The following is a 23,975-nucleotide window of genomic DNA, read 5'->3' as shown; positions in this document are numbered from 1 at the left end:
ACCGCAGGAACTCAAGGGGGAAATGCAGGGCAGGGAAGATATTCACAGAGATTTTTCCAGACCATCAAGGACAGGGTGATGCATGGCTGGATTAGGATGTTGTCAGAGAAGCTAGAGACCAGTGATGAGGGAGTGAGGACGAAAGGAACCGACAGGGCTGGGTTAGTAGGCGGGATTAGGGGCAAAGGCAAAAAGGCCCTGAGGCGAATTCTGAGCATTCAAACAGAAGAAGCAGAACGTGGGTGCCTCTGCCTACAAGGTCATTGCGAGCGGCGCTATGTCAGCCCCGCGCCACCGTGCAGGAGGTGTGCTGTGCGGTAGGCAGGACACACCTGACTCTTTCAAAAGAGGCCCGGCCAGGCCCCAAGCCCTGCAGTGAAGCTGGCATGTTCTGCATGTCTTAGTCGCCACTGTCGGCTATCTCGTTTGCTCCTGGCTTCTGTGCACGTTTCTAATTAAGATTGGCCCCCACTTACTGGCACATGGCTAAGCTGATGGTCTGGGTGATGACGAAGACGTGTGGGAGGGATGTAGTTAAAATAACGAATCCTAGATTTGCTCTGTGATCAAAGGCACACGGTTGATGAGGGGAGGTTAAGGTGCTGAGGAATACCAGGAGCTGGCCATGGAGAGCTGTCAAAGTCTCACCAAGAGCCGGATGCAAGAAAGAAGAACCTGGAAACACAGTCAGGGTAACAAGAGACTCGAGCGTCGGGAGCAGCCCGTGGGAAGACCAGACTAGTCCAAGAGGCAGCCTCTCTCTCTTCTAAGGGTGCTCTTAACAGGATAGACGCAGCCATGCTTGCTTTTAGACAAAGATGTCTTAAGGGCGGCCAAAATCGATGACAGCTTTCAGTTCATTTTAAATGAAAGTCTATGGATTTTCAAGGCGTTTTCTTAATGGAAGCTGACACACACCCTTAGTTATTTTGTGTGGTACTACAGGGACTAGAAGTATTCCGTGATCATTTGCATACGCACCTTTAGGGCAGAAATTTAAGCGAGTCTCAATTCCTGTGTTTCTCAGATTTTTGAGGCATAGCTTGTATGAGAGAGTCAATGACTGTTCACGGAATGGAATGGAAACTCGCATCAGATTACTGGCACCCGTGATAGGCCAGGAGAAAAGCTACAAGGAACGTAATTTGACCAACTGTGGACTTCTTCTACAAGTCTGCTCCCCTACAGTGGGAAAGAAAACAGATGTGGCGCTATGGCCTTATGATGCTGGCGAGCACCTTGGATCAGCCACGCTATTGAGGGATCCGCCCAAAAAGGTGACGGGCTACGCAGAAAACACCGCTTTCTATTTCCGGGGCCATGGCTGGCCCGCACGGTGTCACCGTGCAAACCAGGAAGGTGCCCCTTCCTCAGGACATTTTACTTGCGTCCACCAGAAAACTGTCATAATAAAGGGACAAATCGGCAATGTCAACAACGGAAAGGGTGCCCATAACATTGTGTAATGCATAGTCACGCCGGAGTGGCCCTTTTCAGACTGCAGAAACTTCTCTCTTTTGACAGGAGGCTGCTTTTGTCAACCCCAGCAGTGGTGTTAAAATGCAGGTTTTGTAAGAATCCAGTGACTGGGAGTTAGAGTTGAATCCTCACGGGTTAGCCCACACCTGGCTCCTGTCCACTCTGTGAGAGGCTGAAGAAGGAGCCATGAGACGCTGCAACCTTCTCAACAAATGTCTCCCCCTTTCCACTTGCTCCTTGTGTAGCAAGCAGCTAGATCTGGAATTCTGAGGAAGGCGAGATTCTTTTTTTGAGCTTATGGAAGTGTGGTGACAAAGCAGGGACAGACTTCTGACTTGCTGTGACCCCAACCCTCCAAATTGTGATTCATCAGGCCTGAGATGAGGCCTGTGGAAGCTCAGGAGGCAGCTTCGAGAAGTGCAGCTCTGGCTGAAAACCCCTGGGGTGCACTTCCCTGGCATCTACATTCACAGAGTTAAACACTTTAAGGAAAACAGGTTGGTGAGGACTCAAGGCCCATCAACTCAGAATAGACTAAACAGTTCTGGGGGCAAAAGGCTTCCACCCAATGTTTTATTTAATTTCGGCCTCATTACACTTATCCTGTAGTTAACCTTTCCCATCCGTTCTGCATTTGATACACTTCTCATCCTTCACGGTCTAGTTCGGAGACACCTATCCCACGAGGCCTTCTCTTCCGGGCTGTACCCCCTCTGTGCCTTCTCCCTCCGTTCAGTAGTGGGTGCTGTCACATTTATTTTATTCTGTCCTGGAGTATGTTCTGTGCTATGGCTCACTGTTCACGTGTCTGCTGCACGTTAAGGTCCGAGACCATGCCTTATCCTCTGTAAGTCCCTGGTTCCCGGGGCCCTGCGGGTGGGCACTGACGCCGGTGCTGTTAACAGAACTGTCATGTCTGCTGTCACGCAAATGTCATTCTGCGTTGGTGAGGTCAACGCTACTGCGAAGGTTCTGGTGTTCTCGTGACTTATTGGTGCTGGAGAAGCAGCAAGGACCACGGCTTTGGTGTCACACGTGGTGAAGAAGTTGCCTACACAAGTGCTCCAAACTTGCGATCGAGGAGACTGGCTGCGAGCTTGCTAAGAACGGAGGCCACGCTTTCTTCAAGCCTTTAATGAGAAGGCCACGTGGAAAACTATACAGCATTTGTTTAGTGATCCAGATGTGAGAGTCGTGCTAACGTCTGGAAAGGCCTTTCTGCCAGCTTGGTAAACCAGGCAGTTATTCAGGGAAGTCCTGGGGAGGCGCTGCAGGCATGTCTGAAACCGGGACCCTTGCGTAACACAACAGATACGAATAATTTCCAGCCACCGCGGTTCAGAGGATGAGAGCCTTTGCACACACTATCTTCTCATTTGTTCCAGGAGAGAAGTAGGGCAGCCTTCAGAAGAAAGGCTGCTCTTAAGGGACAGAGGAAGGAGACAGAGTTTCACAGGAAGGCTGTCATATGTCAGAACCGGCCGTCAGCCTCAGGTGCCCGATGGCACGGCTTCCCAAGGCTGGTGTGAGACCACCCACGTGAGAGCACCTGCTGCTGCTTGTCCAAGTCAGATTTCAGGGACTACCCTACACCTACTGAATCAGTCCCTGAGGGTGGGACCCAGAAGTCTGAATGTTGAACCAATACCTCAGGGAATCCTCGCTACGGAAGGGGTTGGACCTACAGGGCTCTACCCATAGAATGGCCAAGATTCAATATCACTTGTCACTGCGCCTCCATAAAAATTGGGAAAATACGAACCACCACCACCACAGCTACGTAAGCGTTCCTGAGCCGAGAGACAGCTATGTATGTGATATAATTAGAGAGTTGTTACATATTATTTTGCTGTTATATATTATGCAGCTTATCCTGTTTTAAGCTGATCTGTTATGTAAAAATATGAACAGATAAATTAACAAATGATTATGCATCTTCCAAAAGGATTCTGAATTAAAGCATTCATCAGTTGGTTTCAATTGCCAAATAGTTCCGCTAGAATTTAATTTACAGACAACTCTGAGAAATTACTTACATGCAGTGTGACTTCCAAGCTCTATGTATGGGAAGCGTCTCAGAAGTGTCTCTTTTCCTTAGGGGGGGGATCACGCTTCTCTTCTCCTCCCCAGCACGATGGGACCGATTCTCACTGACTTCAAGGGAGGACCTGCCCTTCAGCTGCTAAGCAAACTGAGCCACAGCTACTCTCCACCCAGAAGTTCACTTTGAATATGCTTTGCCTACACAGTAACCGACTGGTCATTTTAAATAACTAGTACGGCCACCTTCCTAGTGGAATTTATAAGGGATCCAAAAATGCTAAATTTTCAGATAGACATTTAAAGTTGGGACACCTCTCCTCTTTCCTTTCAGATATTCCTCAGAAAAGGAAAGGACTGTGCTAGACAGTGGCTTTGGAGCCAGACAGGCCTGGGGCCACATCCTGGCTCTACCACCTACCAATTTCTCAGAGTCTCAGTTTCCTCTCCTGTAAATGAAGATAAATTCACCGACCCTGCGAGGGTGTCCAAACCTAATCTGATGGCCCACCCTCGATCTTACAGAGAGGTCTCAGGATACACAGAAGTTACCAGCAAGAAATAAATAATAAATCGGAGGTAAATCCCACCCAACCACATCAGATGACATCTCTGTGAGGTCAAATCGAAAGCAGAATGATGTGCAATAAAAATGGAAAAATCAAAGTATTTTGAAAGGACACCTATGGACCCTGCAAGTCCCCAGAGTTGCTGGGATAAAATGCGAGGTTTTGGTGGTCAGCTCGGCAGAGTCTCTGAGAGGGCGATGCTGACTGTGGTCGGGCTTTCTAGTCTTGCTAGAGGCATAGTTACGTTTCTGGAGGGCCACCAGCCAAGCAGAGCTCCCTCGCAGGGAGACTGGACCCCCACGGCTACCGCGCCAGACCATTGGCGCTGACCGCCCGTGGGGGGAGCCGCAGTCTGGGCTTACGTGTGTGTTGGTGTGTCGCATGTAGTAAACTGAGAGCAGTCGGTCGGGTCTTTCACTTGACAGGCATACAGAACTTCCTTTGAATGCAAGAAGATTCGAGATTCTAGTATAGTTTATAGTAGTAATAAAACTTTCTCAACTAATTACCATGAAGCTGAATTAAAAACCAGAACCCAGGTTCTAAAAATTGCTTTAGAGCAACTCTATTTTCTGAAGAGTGCTGGAGAGCCGAGGATTACATCACTATTTAGATAAGTCTCACTAAGGCAAACTGTACGGTCTCCTGCCATAGGATATCAAGAATTAGCTGGTCTAATTCTCCATTCTATGCTCTGGCCATGAAATCAATTCTCAATTCAATCCAAGATACTGAACTATCCTCAGCACTAAAATCTAAGGCTCCACTTAATAAGATTATAAGTTGCTTCTTTACAGGGTTAAACTCAAAGGGCTCAGGTGACTGCTTCTAATTAAAGATCCTTTCATCCTCAATACTTTGTGTCATATTTATAAATGAATTTTTAATGAATTACCAGTAAGTGTTAACCACCATAAAACAGATGAAAATACGTGAAAAGTGTGAGCCCTACAAAGAGACTTACATTTTAGTTTCAAGATACTGTCATGGGAAATATCAATTATCACTACAAAGAGCCTTGTTAATAATCCCACAATAAACTCGTCTTCTCCAATCCACGTTTTCTTATTTATAAGCATTTTACAGATTTTTGTTCTTCTCCCCCCACTCTTGTTTTACCCAACCTAATCACTTCATTTGAAACAAAATTCAGCCCCTACCGTTACTTTTAGTTTTAATACATTTCTAGGTTGTAGAACTTTTGAAATTAATACGGTATTGGTGTATTACCCTTTAAAGGATAGAGGAAGAAAGACAGTATTTAATATTTATAAAATCTTGTCAAAGTACGTGGCAGAGACCAGCAGTGACAGGAGTGGTTCTGGTTCTATTATGTACAAAGAAACCATTTTATCACTTTCCCAGATGACTCCGATTCAGAAGACTTGGGTTAGGGGAGTAATCTTCCCTTTTTATCTCTACCAATAAATAGCAAGAAAACCCGGGGAGAGTTATAAGACCTTCAATCACTAGCTGCTTTCAAAGACCCACTTTATACTGTAACATGTGGGTTAATGAACTTTTAGCTCGTGGAAGTATGGTTATGTATGTAAAAGTATTAGGTAATTAAGAGAGTTGTAGCCCAATTTATACTGAATTTTGGTTTCTTTTTCTTTTTCTTTCACTGGCATTTTATTAACTGGTAGAAATTCACAACATTTTGACATCAGTCATTTCAAATTGGTTGGGAGAAGACATAAGGATGGGTATTTAGTATAAGAACCATTATGTCTATAAACGAAGGCCAAAGTCAAGATAAAAAATAAAAACCCACGTCTGTTCACTCACCCAACATGTATTGATGGAAACCCTACTATATGTAAAGCGCTTAGTGAGCACAGAAGGTAATAAAAAATATTTAAGACAGAGCTTGTCCTCAGGGTGCTTATGAAAAATTAGCAGAATAAATCAGGTAAAAATTCTGGCTGACCATTAGAAACAGAACGTCCTTGTAGGAAAGACAAATCTTTAGCACAAACTTTGAATTAAGATTTCAGGGGGAAAGAAAAGAGGAATGTATATAGTAACTTCAGAAGAGCATGACTATGGAGGCCTTTCAGCTTTCTATACACTTCTATGGTTTGGAATTTTTACACGCATGTACTGTTTTTGTAAGTAGGGGAAAAATCTAGATCAAGATATACATGTTTATGAGTCAATACTGCAAGGAAACAAGTGAATATATGATATTTGTTGACTTAAATTGGTGGCTTATGTTTGGATTTCTCTCCATTTTAAAGTGTTTTTGCTGTTTTAATAGAATTTTAATGCCAGATTTAATTCAACAATAAAAGAAGTATATGGAAAATTTAATTTCTTCGATTTGAATCATCTGCTTTATTTCGTATTAGGAGCAGAAGCCTTGTTACCATTTTTATTTCTAGCTAAAGAGGAGGGTTATGAAGAAAATGATGGTATATTCTCTAGTTCTCTGTGTAATATACTTTTTCAAACTATCGTGTGATGACCAGTCTCAACTGAAAATGGTAGAATGAACCCCTGTCACTCTACTTGTAATGACATATTTCATCACCATCTATTATTAGGGTAACTTCACTACTGTCATTAAAATGGAACACGGTCGCTTCTAGTTCCCTAATTTCCAAATACTTTCATACTGTTAATACACTGTCCTGAAAAAAGAAAATTAAAACAATTCCTGGCGACATTTCAATGTGTTTAAAAGCTTCAGCATGAAAAGCGTCATCAACCTTGACCCTCATGTTTCTAGAAAGCTCCAGCCACATTAAATCGAAATGGGACCCTTCCTGACTTTAGCTGGTCTCAGTTACATCACTGACCATTTTTCAAATTCAGTAATCTTGTTTTTAGTGTCACTTCAGGCTGAATCATTCTTTTCAGAAATGACATAGATTGTAGTATCTCTGTAGCTTTTCCTATTTAATACAACTCAGCTGTCACTTTAAGTGAAAAAATTCTGCTGCAGAATGAGAAATTTTCTGTTAGTGAAGGCTTATGTCCTTCTGGCCACGAACAAAGGCTGTTTGGTACTTGCTAACTCCATTTAAAAGTCACATTATTTTGTAAAGTTAATTGTGGGTTTCCAAGTATCCTTTAAGCGCTATCAGGTTCATTTACTCTTTTTGTAAGATAACGGGGAGCAGCAGTGGGGAGGGAAGGCTCTCAGCAGCCAGTCCCAGACGGCAACCCTAGCAAGGCAGGGACTAAGGCAGTGAAGAACGTCCTTATCAGCAATTCGAGTGTAAATTAAGGCCTGATCTCAAATTCCATTTTCATGGTAGTTGTGTTTATATTTGAGAATTCATTTACATTCTTTTTTGAAAATAACATTTAAGGGCTTCTATTACCTGGAATCACGTTTATCAGAGTTCTACATAAGGACAATTTAAAGTGAAGAAATAGGTTTAGGATGTGGAACTGGATATAAATGAACAGCTACTCAGACGTGCACCTGCACGGCTATCGGAACGCAGCAGAGCTCGGGTGTGTGTTCACGGTGCCAAGTGGGAGGGACAGACTCACGGTTTTCTCTGCACGTAACTCGCATGACTCCGCACACAGAACCACAGGGAGCAGAGCAGGCCAGGAATGGGTGGAGATGCGCAGAGTTTGGCTTCACAGTGGGCTCACTGACATCTATAATGTCTTTAGAAGTCATGACCTAGGTAAAGCAACTTTCGAACTTTGGAGAGAACCGTTTTCCTTTATTTTCCAAAGAGCACCATAGCCTTATTCTTACTTACAACTAAAAAACTTAAGTCAAAATCGTATTTTGATGAAGTTCTTAGCAATTACTAAGAGGAAAGGTACTTTCTTCTTAAGAGACAATTAAGGAAAGGGGCTCCTGGCTGGCTCAGCCATTAAGCGTCTGCCTTCAGCTCGGGTCATGATCCCAGGGTCCTGGGATCGAGCCCCGCGTTGGGCTCCCTGCTCGGCAGGAAGCGTGCTTCTCCCTCTGACACTCCCCTTGCTTGTGTTCCCTGTCTCTCTGTCAAATAAATAAATAAAATTTTTTTAAAAAAAGGGAGAGACAATTAAGGAAAAACTTTTTGGTTCAGCAGCAGAACAAACTGGCTCTGAAATCATGATTTTAACAAGCCAACGTCACCTTGAAATACCAAGTCCAGTGGTATTTGGGGTGCTGAGTTACAGAGTTCTTACCCCAAAGCCACACCAGTGGGTCAACTGCCAAGGGCAAACTAAACGAGCCTCTCGTTAGGTGACTACAGTTTCAGCTGCATCTTTATGAAATCAAGGCAAAGCTCAACAAAGAACCCATAAAATGAAATGACGCAGACCAACCTTTTATTGCACCCACAATATTTTGGTCTAGTCCTTTCCGGTTGTCATTGAGTCCTCTTTTCCGCTTCCCATTGGGTAAGGAGTTAGCCAAAGTCTTGTCATCAAAAAATGCACACACCAGCTTTCTAAACAGAAGGCTTCCTGAGCGAGTGTAGTTCGACAATATAGAGTCCAGCTGCGACTTAGGCATGAACACATCAAAGCCTTCAGCAAGTTGCACTTCTGGCTACCAAAAGAACATAAATATTTCATTAAAAGCAACATTTGAAGCATTTGACTTCAGGCATCCGCGCAACAAAAAACCATCACTAGCTACTGCGCTGTCCATATCCTACAAACGACGCGGTTTCGGCTTTGTGTGTCAGCATTTGCAATTTATAAAACCAGTGATGGGTTCTTACTCACAAAATAAGATGCTCTAATTCCAGCATTAAGTCTCTTCGAAAGCAGCGGACAGGAGCATGACGAAAATGCATTCTTGTCCTCAGAACCAGTCAAGGGAAGGCAGATCGTCACAAACTCGTATAACCGTAGAGCTACAGGGGGCTTGAGATTTCTAGGTGAAATACCCTCATTTTTTTTTTAAATGAAGGAACTAGGGTCCAATGAGATCATAACAAAATGACTTCAAAATAATCTGAATGTACTCAGTGCATTACATGTGACAGATTACTTTCTCCTACATGAAGTAATTTCATTTGCCTATAAGCACATGAATATGGGGCTACCCAGAGGTCTATACTCTTTTTACTCTGCCAGTGGTTTTCAGCTGTGGGGCTGTATTTTTTTTTTCCAGTGAAAACTTATGGAAACTAATCCATAAAATAAATAGAAATGATGAGCACGTGCCCCAGGCAGTTTAATTCTGCCTCTTACCCCTACTTCTGGGAGGAGACTCTGAAGCCTTGTCCCAGAGCACCATTCGAAAACCAAGGCACTGGTCAGCCTACTTCCCCGTCACGGATTATCTGCCTGGGATGCCGGAGCAGAAGACCTGGAAGGTACCTCTCAACTTGGACTCTGCATAGGATATGAGCTCAGACGGTAAAAATATACTGTCTATCAGCACTCCGTGGATGCTTACAGCTTGTCTTTTCCTCTGGCAACTCAGGGAACACTTGATTTTCAAAGCCTTTGCTAACACCTTCCTTCCCGTGGAGGTGGCCACGCACTCTGTCACTGTTGTTTATGTGACATACTCATATGGCTGCATCTTTTACTGTATAGTTATTTATTAGATTGTGGCCCTTCCCGATGCCCGAAACTCAGACTTTGTATCTTTCAGGCCTGGCACATAGTAGGTACTCAATAAATTCGTGAATAGATAAAAGTTCATTAGTCATAATCTAAGCTATTTAGTCATTTACTGTTGATTATAACATGGTAACTCTAATAACTTTAATAGGAAGAAATGCAGTTGGTAAACTTTCGTTAGGAAAAAAGAAGGAAATCTCACTTAAGTAAGATGTATTACAACCTCTGATTCTTGGATACTCATACTTATCACTTTGCAAACCTGATATTACTTTGTATTTTTAAAAACCATATTAGAAACAAGAGGATCTGGGATTAGTTTTTCTCCTGGAGGACAGGAATTATTACTTTTATTTGTCCTAGTGCTTCTCACAATGCCTAGCACGCTAGTCAGAGTATCGAGACCGTAAGTGATTCAGATGATGCGGGAAGCTTGGGCCCTGCCCTTGCCAAATGTTATTCTCGACTGGATCACCCACAAACTCATCTCATTCCCTTGCTTCACTTTGCCTTTCAACTTTTGGTCCCTGGATGCTCGGTAAATATCACTGTATGAAGAGTGCTGTCAGATTGGTTGCTGAGTTTTGGGTCCTCCTGCTGGTAAACAGTGTACTGGGGCGTTGCTGGGAGCCGGAGGCTGTGCCCCCCGACTCCTGCAACAGAAGCTGTCACAGACCGGGTGCTCAACGTGTATTTGTTGAATGAGTCCATGTGGAAATATTAGATGGAGAGATTTTTACCATCATCATCTAAGATGAATTTTTATTCATAATCAGAATTTTGCTGTGCATATCAATGGCTGCATTTAGACCTTATTTTAAATGAATTGATCTCCGATTTTTGCTAAGTGCGCTATATCGTTTAAAAGCATTAAAAAAAGGAATCCCAATTTACTTTACAGAAGCAGCTGCTTGTAGCTATGTGAGGGGCTAAGGTGGTATAGAAGCTTTGAAATTTTCAGGAGTCAAAAGGGGAAGACACCAACTGCTCTTGTTCCTATATCCCTGCTTAATTCGGATACCATCAACCAGATGCTTAGACTCAGCCCCCGACCTGAGACTCCCAGAACTGGCCCAGGACTCACCCTGGAGGACTTGACCCTTGTTTGAGGAACACGGACCTGATCTAGCCATCAGGCAAAGTGAGCCACTCCTTTCTTCACATACTCAGTCTTTTCTATGGACTACGTTTCCAGCACTTTCTGCACTGCATTTTTTTGGTTGGGAGTTTCTGTTTCTCATGAGAATATGAGCTCTTTTGTACTTGGAGAGCCAAACGCCCCATCACTGCCCAATAGGTATCATCAGAATAAACAAAACACTATGTAAGAATTCGTTCAAAATTCATTCATTCAAAAATAATATTGATTTAGAGACCTTTTGGTGCAATGTAAAGGAAGTGTGTTTGAGAGTCTGCCATGCCGTGGCTCAGCGCACCTGTCTCCCTGGGGCAGCACTTGTGCTCACTCAAGGAGCGGACTGCTTGGAGAACACGGAACTGATGGAGTCAATACATATGTATCGTGTGTGTACCTCCACGTGCAAGGAGCTTCAGAGATATACGTAAATATCTATTATACGAAGTTCAAAGTGATAAATGCTACACGAGAGGTTCAGGGCACTAGGCAGCATTTGGCTGGTGAGGGATGAGGGGTGAGCGGGGTCCGGGAGAGGACAGGATAGCATTTTATGAGGGCCAATGGCAGGATTTAGGAGACAAGAGACGCGGTTGCTGTTTGTGGCGTTGGCAGCGACTCCTCAAACTAAGCATCTGAAGGCTTCTGTGGAGCCAGGAGACTCCTTATGGGATCGTGTAGTATCTTGGTTCCTGAGACGGTGTCCTAATGCGGAAGCTGTCAGGGCTTCCTGGTCCACTTCCTACTGATGGACGAAGGCTGTTATTTTGAAGTACTCTCACCAGGTCAAGGAATGTGAACTCCCCGGTTCTGAGCCTCTTACAAAGAAGTCAGTTTTAGGACCCGAGGCAGTGGCAGCAGCAGCAAGAGCAAAGGTGACTCCTATTTGCCGCCTTCCTGCTCTCCAGGCCCTTGCTCTTATGCAGATTTCTTAGCTCCTTGGGAAAGGAGAGCTGATGCTACGTCTAATCTCAAATTTTCACTATAAAACCTTCTGATTTTCTCCATTTTATAAATAAAATCACCGTGCATTACTACTATGTAACGAGCTATAACTCCGTACGTATATTTAAAAACGGGTTAAAACTCCCAATTGTATCGTCGAACCTCCTCTTTTTGTTTACTAGTGCTAGTTTGAGGGAGCTCTCTCTGCTTACTGTGGATGGCTGTGATAGAAACCACACAATTCCAAATGAATCTCATTTTACAAACGAGACTTCCTCTGACAGCATCACTCTCGGCTATTCAAGCACAGACAGATTGCTAATACACTAACTGACAGATTCTATTGTTTACTGAGGTAGTTCGATCTTTAAAGGATGACATCCAAAGTGTGGGGCGGAATTTATGACACTTAGAGTCCTCATCTTAAGAGTTAAGAGTCTGAATTCGTGTCATAAATTTGGATTTTCATGGATGTCTTGCCCATTTTCGGAACTGCAGCTACTTAGCACCAGAGCATAACAAATGTTGCATTTTCCTTATCCAGTGACATCATGTCTTATACTGACAGGGGAAGTTCCGAAGGCAAAAACTACGTGTAGTCATAACGACCCTTAAAAATGTTCTTGGACCCAGGCCTGTGGGCATTAACTATCCTCTTTCTCCTTATTTCAGTTGAGGCCTTCCTTTGCTTGGTAGAAGCTGGGGTCAAGGTCTAGTATGGGTGGGGGAATCCCCTAACCAGGTAAATTAAAAGATTTCCCCTTCAGGCCCTATGAGCGAGCGTTATCATGTGATTCCCCTATATAATCTAAAGAAAAATATGTAAAACAATTTTAAAGAGATCCTATCAATTAATCACAGAGGGAACAATTCTGATAGAGGCTACTTTCCAGAAGGTATTAGATATGCCAAATTATAGTATAGCATGTAAATAGCTAAAAGTGGTCCCTGGTTAAAGAGTAAAAAACAACTGCATGAATATTCGTACTGGACATTAACCTCAGATTTTCAATTGCAAATTAATCAGTTACACACATAGTTGGTATACTCCACTGGCTAGCTAGTTAAGTTTCAGACTGGCTCAAGAAAAAAACCAAAAAACCATGGATGAAAAGGCAGGATTCTGTGGAATGAGACTAACTGATTTGGGGGCTGAAAACACATAACAGGATTTGTAAGATTGTTTAAAGACCATGAATTTAGTCTTTCTGCTCCTAATACTTTCATATACAATGATCCTTTATTCTCATTTAGTATTTGTTTTGCAGTATGTTAGATGTATTTCTAGGAAAATGAGCTTTAGTTTATGAATAAGAAAATTTAAAAAAAACCACAAAACCGCCTCACAACGGATTTTATTTTGCTCACAAATTTGATCTGCTTCTGTTTGGGAAAAACTGAAATCATTTCCTATAGCTCAGGTCTGCTCCAGGTAGATTTAGCAGGAACCACTATTACTATTTATTCAATGCAATGCCATAAGCATGGCCAGGGAGCTGGGTACCCATGAGGAAACACCGATCGCAAGGCAGGCCTGGCGTAGCAGGTGTTGCTGGGAGCTGAGACTCTCAGAGTCGATGGGCCACGGTCTCCACCTTGGAGGTACTACATCAAGACTCGATCGTAAGGTGGATGCACTGTAGTAAGTAAAAAACACTCAGGCAAAAGTTCTATCACAGTCTATATACTAGCATCTATTTAAGGTTGAATTGGATAAAAATGACAAGCAGTCATTAAAGGGCCAAGCCTATTTATAGATTTTGTATTTGACAAAATTTTGGTAGAACAAACATTTAACTATAGAAAATACAATACAACTTGGCCCCTTGAAATTTCACCATGCACTTGCATAATTAGACACTCCAAAGTCATCTAGAGAGGTTTTTAGCTTTTTCCTTCCTCAGGAGGTAAATTAATGACTCTAAGCACTATGGCTTGAATTATGCTAAAGATATACGAGCCCAAATGTTGAAGATATAAGATTTTAGCCACTGCCATCTGGCTTCTTCCATCCTAACTCAGTGCAGCTGCCCCTCGGAGAGCCTGTCCTTGACCCTCCCGGCAGAGGACCAGTGCTGCTCTTCCAGGCTCCCCTGCCATATTCTGACTGCTGCGACTAGACCTTGTGTCCTATTACACCGTTACTATGGCTTGTGTGTTTTGCTCCTGTGCTCCTCGCAGGGCAAGGACTACTTCATTCATTTAGGTACGCCCCGGAAAATGGTGATGTTGTTCACATGTATTCGCTACTCACCGTATTCCAGGCCCTAGGCTAACCCACCTGAAGTGGATTTTTCTAACTTGGTCCTCACCCTGAGAAGTGACTATTTTATTATCCCCAGTTTGCAGATGCAAAAACTAAGGCTTGGAGAGGCCAGGTAACTTGTTTACGATTATCCAGCTCATTAGAGATGAAGCCAATCAGTGTACCCTGGAACGTCACTCTCAAGCATATACTGTCTGAGGCTCAGAGGGTCAGTGAATCAAGTGGCCTGCTTGACTGATTTGCTCTACTGGTGTCCAGTGGATGATGTATTTATTGGGCTAAGAAGGTGTGAAGAAAATAGATTCTGATTTCAGAAGCTACTTCTGTTGAGAGCAGCAATACATTTTAAATTATTTATTTTTAGAAGAAGGACTTAGTATAAACATTAATGAAATTATCTTCAGTTGATGGGTAGCCATAGATTTATCTTCTGATAACTTTTAATTCCGGATAATATAGGATTACTGGAAAATATTCACAATAATTCCAATAAAGAGAAAAAAGTGTTCTATTAAAAATTATCATAAACATATATATATATATATATATTTTTTTTTTTAAGTAGGCTCCATACCCAGCGTGGAGCCCAACGCGGGGCTCAAACTCACAACCCTGAGATCAAGACCTGAGCTGAGATCAGAGTTGGACGCTCAGACAACTGAGCCACCCAGACGCCCCTCATAAATATATATATATATTATATATATATATGCATTTTTTAAAAGATTTTATTTGTTTATTTGACATAGAGCACAAGCAGGGGGAGCAGCAGGCAGAGGGAGAGGGAGAAGCAGACACCCCGCTGAGCAGGGAGCCCGATGTAGGGCTCGATCCCAGGACCCTGGGATCATGATCCGAGCCGAAGGCAGACGCTCAACCATCTGAGCCACCCAGACACCCCCCTCATAAATATATTTTTAAAAATTGACCTGAGTGTTTCACCAAAGACAAAAAACAAGCCAAACAAAAAGCAGCAATGAAACAAGCTTAGGGTGCATATATCTACCCTGAAAAACACAACTTACTATATCCAACTAAGTAGGAAAAACAGTGCAAAAAATTCATGCCCGCCTTGTCTGAGTGCCGGCAGAGCGTGGAGTTGTGGAAGAAAGAAGGAAATATTGTATTTAAATTTGAAACTTGGTTTTGGTTTGGCTTCCGTGGAACTTAGGCTTGAGTTTTCTTTAATGTGCTAATTTAAAAAGGATCAAACAATCCTGCCCCAAAGTAGAAACATTTCTGGCCACTCTCTTTTTATAAACACTATTTATTCATGTGTATTTGTTCATTTATATGTTTATTTAACAAACATTTCTGTTTGTCCCTATAAGGTACTTAGCTAAGACTGCTAAAGTTTAAAAAGAACCAGTATTTGTTGTGTTTAAAATGTGCCAGGAACTATTCGAAGTGCTTCACGTAGATTACTTCATTTAACTCTTCCAAGCAGGCCAGTTCTAAGAGGTCAGCGTCATCATTATTCCCATTTTAGGGAGAGAAAACTGAGGTGAGGGGTTACCCGGCTCAGCTTCCTGCCCAAACAGCCTGATTTCAGAGGCCGCATCTTTAACCATTCACTTCTCTCCTAAACCTTCCAAGTAAACACAGGGAAGTGCCTTTGTCCAACGTTCCGGTTCTCCTCATACAACGATCATCCTGTGACTGGTTACCGAGTGCGGTCCGGTACAGGAAGAGAGCTAGAACGGACCCCGGAGGGTGTCACTCGGGGGTATGGGCCACTGCAGACCTGGGTGTCAGAACCAGCTCTGCCCCTCATGCATTTTATGCCACAGTGTCCTCATCTCCGAGGACAGTAATGACTCCTCAGAGAGTGAGGATGGAAGCGATCAATTCTTGAGCAGAGGGTGGTACCCAAGTACTACTATTACCATATAGCCCCTGCCCTGGAGAAACTGGCGTTCCTTCCTGGAAGGAGGGGAAATCACGTAAATAATTACAGACTAGTATAGAAAGTTCTATAAAAGAGAATTATGTTGGGAGCACCTGGGTGGCTCAGTCAGTCGAGCATCTGACTCTTGGTCTTGGCTCAGGTCATGGTCTCAGGTTCATGAGATCAAGCCCCAAGTTGGGCTCCAGGCTCAGCGGGGAGTCTGCTTGGGATCCTCTCTCTCCTCTCCCTCTGCCCCACCTGCTCGTGCTCTCTCTCTCTCTCTTCCCCTCCCTCTCCCTGTGGCCCTCCCCCCACTCCCATGCACATGCGTGCTCTCTCTCTCTCTCAAATAAATAAATAAATCTTAAAAAAAAAAAGAAAACTGGTACGCTGGAGCCCGGGCCAGGAGTCCGGAGAGGGGTTAGCGAGGAGAGGATGAGGAAATGGGAGTTAAGGTGAAGAGAGGTTTCTAATTGAAGCTGAGCCCTAGACCGGAAGTTTCAAAAGTTTATTTTGTATATTGTGCTTCATGCAAATGCAGACGCTTTGTCATTTGCAGGTTAAATCACATTTATTGAGTACCCTTTATGTGCCGGGCACTGCAGAAGGACAGTCCCACATGCTCTCTATCATTTAGTGTGTACAACACTCTCGGGGACAGTGCAGTTGGCTTTGATGACAGCGCAGTGTTTTTCCCCATCTGAGTAGGGGTCACTGTTGTCGCTCAGATGATGAGTGGTCTCCCTGCAAGGCCCTGCATGGCCACTAGACATGTCTGTATTGGGGTGACACTAAAAGTTGCCGTGCAGGTAGTAAGGAGGGCACATATTGCATGGTGCACTGGGTGTTATACACAACTAATGAATCATCGAGCCTTACATCGAAAACCGGGGATGTACTGTATGGTGACTAACATAATATAATAAAAAATCATTATTAAAAAAAAAAAATGAAAAAAAAAAAGTTGCCGTGCAAAACAGAGGACTTAATACACTGTGCATTAGAAAAAATTGATGTGAAGTTTTACACCTAACGAAGCAATGAAAGCAGAGGTTTTACGTGTCTTTTTCTCGATGCTTCTAGCTCTAATCTTTCTCCTGCCCTCCAAACATCTAAGGACCATTTTGCAATACTAAACTTACTTGTGCTTCCCATCCAGAAGTGAAGGCCTGCTTCTGCCCTTGTTTCCCCTACCTCAGTTAACCGAGAACCTAACCTGGTTTTCCAAGAGAAAAATGTGGGGGTTGCTTTCTACTGAGCCCCCAAGTGCTCTGTGTGGGCACTTCCTAACTGCCTCCTTTCTCTTCCTGCAGGCTCACTGCTCAAATAGACCCTCCCATACCCGACCGACTGTAACTGTCTTCCTCCTGGTCCCTTTGTCTCTACTTTCTTCTCTCCATCTCTATCATCCACATGGCAGTGCCACTTTCCACTCTTTTAAGACACAGGTATGATCATTCCTCTACTTGAAACTTGCAATGGCTCCCTAGTGCCCACAAGGTGAAGGTCAATGGCATCAGCATGGCATATTTAGGGCATATCACTACCTGGCCCCATCCTACCTTTGTAGCATCGTCTGCTACCAATGCTGCCCGCACAGCCGTTCCAGCAGCTTTGGACCTAATCCCCCCAGTGCTGGGTACTTCCCAGGGCCCATCTTCAACTACAGAATTCCCATCCACTTATATATATCCAATTCTATTACGTTTTCTCAAATCCGTTTTACAGAACAATTCCTACAAAATTATTATGTATTTCCTGTTTTCGCCTCTGAACTTCCACCAATTTTAAAAAGGACCATGGCTAAGAAATAATAAAGACTAGAAGGGCGCCCAAATTTGGATCCCTTCGAACTGATGGCTCCATTACCTAAGGGAGTCAATCCACACACCCCTATCCCCGACACCTGCCCTGCCCAGGGGCCTTGGAAACGTCATTAATGCCAGTGAACACTATTTGTGGACAAAACTGCCTCACCCAGCGATGGGGTTCATTGCACAGACCTCTAGGCGCGTTAAAGTTCCTGTTGAACAGATGAATCAAAGGGCACATCAGCTGGATAATGTAAAGATAATTATCTCTCTATATTTTTTGCTCTTAGAAGCATGTTATTCTTCGGTCAAAGATCATCAGTACCTAACTGAGTTTTCATGGATAATCTGAATGTGCTTTGTTAAATTTAACAGCCCTTGTAGCAAAAATAATCATGACTAAAAAGCAATTACTTTTTATTTGGCAGATAAACAAAATTATAATGCTGATATTGGTAAAATTCTATTCTATTAATGTACATAAGGCCTTTATTAGATCTTCATTAATGTATCTCTGAAATATATTTGGAGCTTAAAAATAAAGGAAGGAGAAAGTTCAGTTATTAGCATTAGAGTGACCCATTCAGGAGATGATTTATACAACTCAAGTGATTGCTCCTGTTGTATTCATGTCTCTCTGAAAAGAACACTTAGAAAGTTCAAGAAAAAATATCAAAGTATTACAAAAACTGCGTAAGACTGAATGTACTTTGCGTCGTGGAGTAATTCACCTCTGTTTCCAAATATGTGATCTAGCTGGGTTTTGAAATCAGGGCCTTAGTTGCAATAAGCATATGATATAATCCAATCAGCTGGATGACCAAGAACATGGTCATCATTAATGACTTTTTTAAAGTGAAGTTCTGAGTCGGGAAGAACTGCATTTAATAATTTTAGCATGCGTTCAAAGGTAAAAAACAAAAACAAGAAAACCCTTTCACACTAAGGACTGGATAAAAGCTCAAATGACTTTCAAGTCTAAAAAAGTAGTCTCCCTTTCGTAAATACCCAATGTGGATACATGCTAGCAAACTGCCTTTCTGCAATTTGAAAGGGAACACTTTTTTAAAAATAGCAATTATTTTTTATTTAAAGTTTAAAAGGTAGGGCCAAACTCCGATCCCATATAGGCCCGTGGGTGTTCTCAGCAGGATTCTCATCCTATGCAAACTGATAATAATAGATCACTCACTCTTGTTTATTTTAAGAACTCCCCCAACAAGATGGGGTTCGCATCAATGTACTTAGATAAAGATACTGTAAATAGAGTATGCAGTTGCAGAGAGAGCACATTCTTAAAGACATTAGTTTATGGTCATATGGCCATAAGATGGCTAGTCGGATGGATATCTTAGATGTCATGCAACATCTGGGACTGCAACAACTTTCTAGCTATGAAATTAAAATAGAAAAACTGTTGCAGCACATTAACCTATCATTACACAGAGTAAATGGCATGGCACTGCAACCTAATTAGCAGTGTGGTTTGCATCTATAAAATAGAATTAGCACTACTGCTCTTTTTTTATTATTAGTTTGTGTTTCTAGAAAGGTGTGACCTTATCTGTAAGGCTCTGTTCATTTATGCCCATTTACAAAGGAGTTAATTATGTTCTTTTAGCTCTCTACACTGAGGAAATTGAAAACGGCCACTTCAGAATTAAAACTGTTAAAGAAATTAGTGAGCAGATTATTTACGCCATCACCCTTCTTCATGCAGGGATAAAGAACAGGGGCTCAAGAAAAGAAGGTAGAAGATTTGGGGAAGAGAAAATTCTAGGCAAGGAAATCATTAATAGTCTTCCTTCCCTCGTTCCCACGTGTCTTTTGCAAGTTTCTCTAGCATTCTTGGGCAGAACCAGTTAAGGGGAAAGTGTATGAATGCTATAAAATTCCCGCAAGTGACATCAGCTTGGTGTCAGCATCCTGAGAACATGAACTTACATCTGAGGCAGGCGACTCGAGGACAATGCCGAATCCCAGCATGCGGTTCTCCCCGGCTGAGGGGGGTTCGGCCGCCTGGGGGCCAGGCTGCTCTGAGGCCCCGGCCGTCTTCTTCTCCGTTTCTAACACGCCAGGCTTCTGCCTCACAGTCAGAGGTTCAACGGTCTTTGGGGGCACTTTTTTCTTTTTATTTCTCTTGCGCGAGACAGCAGTTCGCTGGGAGCATATAAGGGAAATCGGGGGTTGTTGTCTGTTTTGGGTTCCAACTGCGAAGAATGAACAAAAATAGGGTACAAGCACCTGAGTCTAACTTAGGAGAAGTTATCACCCGTCTATCTCCATGTTCTACAAGCTGAGACCGAAATAGGGTTCAGGCAAGGAAGCAGACCAAAGTCAATCTCCTGGGGGAACTACAGGTCACCAAATGTCTCTGGAGAGCTTTCGAGTTCTACACGCAGAAGAGCAACCCAGAGAAAACTCTGCTCCCCATGCTGGTAAATAATCACACTTACTGCGGCTGCTAGGTTCCATGGAAGGAAGGGATTACGAGCCGCAGGAAAACATCCGAGCGTGATCTTACAAGTCACAGGACATGTTTATAGAAATGGGAACTCAGAACGTAAGTTCAGGGGTAGATGTCCGTGCTTCCTGGTAGACCAAACTCAGGAATATTCTAATCGTCCTTTGGGGGTAAACTGATTAATTTACAGGCACCAAAACTGACTGAGACTGAGCAATGACGATCATTTATTAAAGAATGAGTCTGGAATGACTGGTATGCACGTGTGCAAAGCCTGCTAGTCATTTATCAGGGCCAGTTACTCCTTCTCACAAACCCATACTGTCCACACACAAACTATCTCCACCGCACTACACTCAACGACTGCACTCTGGCCAGGCTGCCGTCCACACCATGGTTTTAGGTAGCTGAAAAATAGGAAGGACACAGCTCTGCGCAAGTCAAGAAGACCAGTAAAATCCAGAAACAGGTGGAGTTCTAAGATGAAAAGCACTGAACAAAGACCAAGTACCAGTACTGAATCCACACTTAGGGAAACCAAGGATAGTAAGTATAGTTTTCACAGATGTACTCTGGCCAGTCATGTTTGGTAACCATTTAGAAATATTCTGATGGAAAGTGTTATGGAAAAATATGGCATCATTATTTAAATCTTCATATATCAATATGGCTTACTAAATGTGATCATAGGACATGCCTGCTGTTTTACAGAGAGAAGCCAAATGAAAACTAAAGATCTTTAAATGCACATAAATATGGATCATTTCCTATCAGTTTGCAAATACAGGATATTTATACTTTGAACTTGGTATTTGCATCTCTAGACTAGCAAGAAATTTATAAGTAAGTATTAGAAAAGAACTACTTGGGGCGCCCGGCTGGCTCAGTTGGTGGAGCATGCGACTCTTGATCTTGGGGTTGTAAATTCGAGCCCCATGTTGGGCGCAGAGATTACTTAAAAAAAATAAAATGAAAAAAAAAAAAAAAAGAAAGAAAGAAACCAACTACTTGCCCTGCATAGGAGCCTTGAACAGGATTTTAACCACCTGTGCAGTTATTAGTCTGCTCGTTGGTGCTTGACCTTGGCGGCACGTTAGAATCACCATGGGAGCTTTAAAAAAAAAAAGCCCATGCCTCAGCCTTACCCTAGGCTAACTGAATTGGAATTTGCAGGGGTGGCGCCCAGGCACTGAGATCTTTTTAAAGTTCCTGAAGTGATTCCAGTGTACAAGCCTGAGTGGAGAACTGTTCTCTCTTCTCTGGATTTTTACCCAGGGCCAGGTCTCCACACCCAAAGTCAAATGGATGGGGAAGAAGTCCTCAATGGTCTAGGACTCGCACCTCTCTAAGCCTCGCTGTTCTAAAGTAAAAGTGAAAACGCTTTGGGTTTAAAGAACACAGGGACTATCTGATTTTTTTCTCCTCCGTTGGCAAGTCTAGACACAGCTGTCGTCTCTTATATCCAGATCTTATCGCTTCATCATATTCCTTGTCTTCTCCCTCAAGTGAAGGTGAAAGGTGAAACTTTCTAAGTATAATTTAAATCTACGTGTTACAGGCAATAAGCCTTAAGTCAATCTACCCACGCAACACAGATTCTTAAGTTTAAGGAAATTAAAGAAGAGTAATTTTTTTCAGTTTATCCTTTCTGCTCTCCTACAAGCTCTGGAATCATTTATCGCCCTAATCTGCAAAGGTTCAGAAAAGAAAACACGGTGACAAAGTGGCATTTACTTAATAGATTCCAAAAGGGCTTCAGTCAGGGATTTAAATGGTTGCAATTTGTAGTTTGCCATTTCGGTAGTAAGGAGCTTAAGTAACAAAATAAATCATTAGAATTTCACATGCATATTTTCTTAAGTGCTAACAAATTCTTCCTCCGAGAAAAGAATCTGTCCATCAGGAAGCAGCCTTTCCTTCTGTGCTCCTCATTTAAGAGAGGTTAACTTTTGCCAGGTCAGTGAGAACACAGGTTGTTGTGGTGGAACAAGGTGAGTTAAACGCTTACTGGCCTGACCAAAATGCTTATTCTTTCCTTGGGCTGAAACCAAATTCAGCACATAAAATTCGATGTCGCTTTTCGGAGGGCCTTTCGCTCACCTTCTTCTCCTGCGCTCTTGGGTGATGGGTGTGTCTAAGTATTAAGCTTTTTAGATCAAAACCACATCACCGCATGTTACAATTTTACTAGAATTCACTAAATGGCACCAAGGACGATTTCTGAACCATGACCTTCCTGAGTCTGCACAGCGCAGGCAAGGGACTGCTGACCCTGTACGACTGTGCTATTTCCTGCTCAAGGAGCAGTCTACCCTCACCAGAGGAGGCCCTAACGAAATGCTGTGTTATTTTCTGGACCTGTGACCAAAAAGTTGCATTTTTCCTCCCATTGGTAGAGATGAGACACCGCAGCCGCTGTCGTGGTGACCCAGACTTCTATGAGCCCACTCCTGGTCTTTAGAACAACACTAAGCAGATAGTTTCTGCCTGTATCGTGCTTCACAGAGTTCATTTACGTTTACTAACTCCTTCTATTTTGAAAACCATCCTGTGAGTTAGCTATCAATGCTCCAGCTCCAGATGAGAAATCTGGGTGTAGACAAGTCATGTAGCTTCATGAGAACAACAGGGACCCTGACCCCAACCTGCAGACTCAGGCTCTTCCCTCCGCCCACTTGACTAACACGAGGGGAACAAAAGAAGCACCATGTCACTAAGAAAGACAGGACACGAGGTGTCTGCGAGCTTCTACATCCTGAATTTTAGGGAGACAGGCCACAGCAGGGCCTAAGAGGCAACATCTCACGTGCTTACGCTCTTGAATGTCTTCGCCAGGACATCCCACACTCCCGAGAGGGCCCTCTAGCACCTGGGCTATTTCCTGCTCAAGGAGGCAATAAGCCTTAAGTCAATCTACCCATGCAACATGCATGGCTTCCCTACTGTCACACTGCGCCCCACAAGGGATGGGGACAGGCGTGGGGGTTGCCGACACACACATGCAGCCCCCAAATGGAGCACCTCAGGAGGGAAGAAGAGTCAGCCACACTTCTGTCCTGAGGTGAACCTCCTTGCCGACGCACATTGGGAACGTGAGCTGAAGAACTATGCCTACTCATAAATGATTGTTTCAAAATTCAGGTAACTGACACGTGTCAAGGACTCGGAGTGAGGGAGTGAACTTTATGGAGCAGTGCACCTGACTGTGTGAGTAGTAGTACTGGCAATGAGAAGTCTGTTAGATTGGCCAAAGGAAAACCGTGCTGTAGCAGAAGCTGAGGAAACGAACGCTTGGAAAAGCCCAGAGAGGCAGCAAGGTGGGAAGAACCAAATACTAAGAGCACAGTAAACATCCCAACTGAAGAGGCCAGAGAGGCATTAAAAGTCAGGGGACTCCACCCCAGGCCTGTGTCGGTACCTGCTTGAATTTGCATTAATTTCCGCATGGTCCTGAGTTCTTGGAGGATGGCCTGCAGCGTCGACTGGCAGTTACAAGTACAGCAGTTTGATCCCACCGACGAATTCACGGCGGGGACTTCTCCTAAGCATCAAAGAAAAGAATGGCACACTCCAAACATCAACAATAAAATTATAAAGGGGAGACATCTTGACAGCATTTTGAAGCACGTGTGGTTATTATGAAACAGTGCCTGTTCCCACCTGAATGTCGGGGGCTGACCTGATCTAATTATCCAGGCTTCTGCGCTGTAAGGTGCGTGCATCTCACGGGGTGGTGGAGACTGCACGGACGTATGCCCATGATCGCTGTCCCAGCAGGCCTCCCTAGTGTCACACCAGTGCATCTCAGGTGACAGCACCATAAACATTCACTAGAAACAC

General features: G+C 43.4%; 1 protein-coding gene across 15 annotated transcripts in view; it reads right to left on the bottom strand.

Moving 5' to 3' along the window:
• BEND7 (BEN domain containing 7) overlaps nucleotides 1-23,975 on the bottom strand; it is a 91,750-nt gene that overhangs the window by 39,232 nt on the left and 28,543 nt on the right. For all 15 annotated transcript variants that reach the window (XM_048219434.2, XM_057304599.1, XM_026479061.4 and 12 more), the window contains 3 exons: nucleotides 23,554-23,676; nucleotides 19,616-19,881; nucleotides 8,373-8,598 (listed from right to left, as the gene is read on the bottom strand). In XM_048219434.2, the coding sequence (XP_048075391.1) occupies nucleotides 8,373-8,598; nucleotides 19,616-19,881; nucleotides 23,554-23,676 (615 nt within the window). The remainder of the gene's footprint in view (nucleotides 1-8,372; nucleotides 8,599-19,615; nucleotides 19,882-23,553; nucleotides 23,677-23,975) is intronic.

This window comes from Ursus arctos, unplaced genomic scaffold (genome assembly GCF_023065955.2).
Source record: "Ursus arctos isolate Adak ecotype North America unplaced genomic scaffold, UrsArc2.0 scaffold_30, whole genome shotgun sequence".
Taxonomy (NCBI): domain Eukaryota; kingdom Metazoa; phylum Chordata; class Mammalia; order Carnivora; family Ursidae; genus Ursus; species Ursus arctos.
Note: the sequence above shows the minus strand (reverse complement) of the source record. Positions and strands in the feature narration are given on the sequence as shown.